Source organism: Homalodisca vitripennis, unplaced genomic scaffold, assembly GCF_021130785.1.
Source record: "Homalodisca vitripennis isolate AUS2020 unplaced genomic scaffold, UT_GWSS_2.1 ScUCBcl_1311;HRSCAF=4772, whole genome shotgun sequence".
In the NCBI taxonomy this organism is placed as follows: Eukaryota; Metazoa; Arthropoda; class Insecta; order Hemiptera; family Cicadellidae; genus Homalodisca; species Homalodisca vitripennis.
The window spans coordinates 67,285-71,685 of record NW_025777426.1 but is presented as its reverse complement, the minus strand read 5'-3'; the positions used below and the strand labels follow the sequence as shown (position 1 = coordinate 71,685).

General features: G+C 32.7%; 1 protein-coding gene across 1 annotated transcript; it reads left to right on the top strand.

Moving 5' to 3' along the window:
• The first annotated feature begins 2,009 nt into the window (after positions 1–2,009).
• On the top strand, positions 2,010–3,685 carry LOC124371367 (piggyBac transposable element-derived protein 3-like). Its single transcript, XM_046829697.1, has 3 exons — positions 2,010–2,144; positions 3,048–3,206; positions 3,425–3,685. Exons 1-3 carry the CDS (start codon positions 2,010–2,012, stop codon positions 3,683–3,685), a joined length of 555 nt encoding a protein of 184 aa, XP_046685653.1.
• The last annotated feature ends 716 nt before the right edge of the window (positions 3,686–4,401 follow it).

Genomic DNA, 4,401 nt, shown 5'->3' with positions numbered 1-4,401 from the left:
CCATAGTTTGCAGTATATTAAAAATGGGATTATTCTTCCTTTCTAAAAGATTTATTGTGTTATGTAAGTAATAAGAAACTAAAACGTGGTACAATATTGCTGTTACATACTAATGTAATACATAAAAAAAGTTCATCTATGCGTTGAAAAGTGTGTTTATGAAATTTATAAATGATGTTAAGACTGGTTACGTTAAATACACAATAAAAGTGTACCAACCAAAGAAAAGTTGTTTAGCCTCACAAACAACTTATACAGTACATACATAGATCATAGAGGTAGTTTTTAAGAACCTTATAGGACTGACCTGGGCGTCTGTTTACCGTATTTGAGGCTTACGAGTATGGAAGCCCAGATTTACTAACGAAACAGCCAATTTCAACGCCTCTCTCAACTATAAAGGAGACTGCTGCGTGCCAGCTTTACTGAGAAGTTCCGATGGACCTGCGTAATTCGTTTCTGGCGTGATAGCCTACAGTCACTTTAAACTTGTTCACGAATCGAGGTGTAATTTTAATGAATAAAGACTCAATACCGAAAAAACAACCAGAAGAGAAAGACTACTAGACCTACATGGATTAAAAAAATTATCTATATATGTTTTGGTATAATAAGTTAGTGAATAAAAATTAATACATTCTGTGGATTACAAATGATAATAAATAGTTTCGTTACTATTGTTTATATTTTTTCCGGAAGAACCTCATTCTATATTTATATTAATAAAATCATAAAACCCTTTCTTTAATATTTAAGAAAGTTGCTGAGAATGCATTACAAAAGAAAGCGTCAGATGGGATTTCACTTCTTAATGACGCGTTGATTTGACATTTTCTGGAATGGACTAAATGGAGATTCTCCATAGATTTTAAAAATCCAACATAAATTTTTTAAGAACTCAAAAGTTTTTCTTAAGTATTCTTTGAAAGCCTTCCAAAAATCTTCCTTTATTCTTTTCGGTATATTCCTTATTTTCACTCCATGCCATATTTTAGAAATGAATTAGAATTGAGTTGCTGACGTAAACCGACTTTATATGGCTCATTTACGTTAATGTTACAACTATTTTATTTAGTATACGTAGACACACTATTTGTCCACATTTGTCCCATATATGGGACGATTTTTTGTAATAATATTATTTATTAATAAATGGCTACTCTAGGCCTTGGAGTGCATTGAACTGCCACTAGATAGGACTACCGTACAATGTTGTACAGTGGTACACTCTATTGGAATTTCTGAAAAAACTTAAAATACACTTTCCCACTCAAAACAAGGTAACCTAAATTTATCGATGAGGAAGGTACTATTTATGTTTATAAACATTTTGGAATTTTACTATTTTGTCAAATAAAAATTGTTTTCACAAAATATATGATATATACGATCCAAATAAATATCTGTCAGATGATTTAGTAGCGAAATGTTGACTATGGTGATATTTAATGAATCGTCCCACATATGGGACAAATCCACACAATGGTGTCTCAGCTGATTGTTGTTTCAGTAAACAGTGAACAGCTGAATGTGTCTGTGTAAGTATTTAGCTGTGTTTTGCAAGATGTTTCGTGGCCTAAGAGATGTTTTTGTCAATGACAATGATATCATTGCATTGATATATGAAGGGAATCTATCAGAAATTGATGAACTAGACGACGAAATAGAAGGAAATGAACTTGAAGAAAACGAAGGTAAGATCATTTCAAATATTTTACTAATAAACAAATCTGTCTTGATAGGTTATGTTCGTTATGACTAATGCTTACTCAGTGAATGAAGCAAATATTATGGTTACAGATTAGTCCATAAACAATATCATGATAATAATGGGCAGTTTTATATTTGGTCCAGTTACACATGTTTTTTTTTACAGATATCATTCAACCACTTCTACACGCAGAAGTACAAGATGACCCGCGCCGATAGCCGCCGATGGCGCTAGTTGGTGATGATATGTTTGCAGTTCCCGGGTATACATCAGACAATATTTTCTGTAATGGATTTCGATGTACAAGGTGATGGAGATCCAGAAGCTGTCAGTGACTTCAATCCTATCATTCCAGCTAATAATACACCAAAGTAATACACCAGAGCCCCTTGAACCTGTAATGGTTAGCACCTGCCAAACATTAGATCAGGCTGTAAGTGAATACTTCTTAAAAAAAAAACAGTTGACTGCAAAGAAAGAAATAAAATGGAGAACCATTGATGGTTTTGAAACCGTAAATGAACAATTTTATGAGCCCCCACAACCAGATTTGACTGAGCTTTCAAGCCCATTAGAGTATTTTGATAAATATTTCTCTGATCCTTTTTGGACTGAGTGTGCGTACTACACAAATCTCTATGCTCAACAAGAGAATGTGCCTCATTATACTGTGGCACACCTTGATGAAATAAAGCAATTTATTGGTATTAATATCCTGATGGGGAATTTGAATTATCCTCGCGTGGATTATTATTGGGAGCCAAGGTTTGTTGTACCTCTTATCCGAGATAACATGGCTAGAAAAAGTTTTTACAAGCTAAGAAATTGTATTCACTTTCTTGATAACACACAGCAAAATCCTCAAGACACAGATAAATTCTGGAAAGTTCGTCCTATTTACAACAGAATCAAGCAAACTTGCGGTCACCTTGAACTAGAACATAATGTTTGTATTGACGAACAAAAGATCCCATTCAAGGGAAAGTTTATTAACAAACAATGCTCTGTGGAGAAAGTGGACTCATATACGATTTTTTATTGTACCAAGGTCCAACAGCTGAAGTGGATTCTGTTCTCAGTAAGCTAGGCCAAGGATGTGCTGTTGTCTTGCATCTGGCTGAGAGAATTACAGTACCAAACATCCACATGTATTTTGATAATTTTTTTAATTCCTATTGGTGCCTTCAATTGCTCAAACAGAAAGGAATATATGCTGCCGGTACTGCTATGCCTGATCGCTTTTCAAAACCTCCAATATTGTCAAAAAAGAAATAAAAGCTCTTAGTCGAGGACCCTTCTATAAAGTCTCCTGATGATGGAAATCATATTGACTCAGTGGAATGATAATTCAACTGTAAATTTGGCCTCAAACTTTATTGGCTCAGGAAAAATAGACACTTGCAAGCGATGGGACAAAAAAAACAAAGTTTACATTCAAGTCCAAAGACCTGAAGTTGTTCAAAGATACAACAAGAGTATGGGAGGAGTGGATAAAGTTTGACTTTCTTATTTCTATTTATAGAACATTTATTAGAAGCAAGAAATGGACACTCAGGATGATCACACATGCGATCGACCTGGCAGTGACCTTTTTTGTGTGCTTGGCTTCAGTATATTAGGGATGCCACACAACTAAAAATTCCTAAGAAACAAAAACTTGACTTATTAAAATTTCGTCAGCATGTAGGAGAAGTTTTGATTGTGAGTTGAAAGACATCTAACAAAAAACGTGGCAGACCATCCAGTGAAACACCTCCTCCAATAGCCGCTAAGAGACAGAATGCTATCAAACCGGTAGACGATGTCAGGTGGGACGGTAAAAACCACCTAACTTCATTTGATGACTCTAGGAATAACTCTAGGTGTAAAAACCCTGGTTGCAAGCAGAAAACCTTTGTAATGTGCACAAAGTGCTCAGTCAACTTGTGTGTTGCTAGAAACAGGAACTGTTTTTTTGACTTCCACAGCAAATAAGTGTGCTAAAAGTGGGCAGCATTATTGGAAATATTATAAACTGTAATGACAAAACATTTTATGCTACCCCTAGTTATAAAAAACTTGTGAAAATTTGTATTTACTGTAAAATTTTTTGAAAAACCAAAAATTTGAAATTTTAGTTTAGGTTTTTATTATTATAACTCAGTGGCAAGTAACTGTACACTAATAAACTGAAGAAATAATGTAAAATGTTGTGTTTTATTGCAGTTTTTACCCAACAGAATCGTAATTTTAAAAAAATTATCTTAACTATAAAAGCGACCTTTATGTGGATGTGTCCCATATATGGGACGATCCATAGCTTGGTAATTTTTTTACATCAAAATTCATAAAAAAATTAAAGAATTCATATACTAAAAATTAAATTTTTATCACCATTTTTGAAAATTACCCAGTAAAATATTCAAGAAGAAAATAAATTTCTTGGAATTTTACAAGAATAACAATGATAAAATTAATTAAAATACTGAATCTTCTAAAATTCCTGCAGATACTATATGCAGCACTAACTGATTATTTTGACAGCATCGTGATAACTTAAGGCTTCATTTTATCGTTAATACTAAAAAAGTAAAAAGATTACTATATATTTATATAATGATATAATAATATATATATATATATATATATATATATATATATATATATATATATATATATATATATATGTATATATAATTAAACGTAAAGGT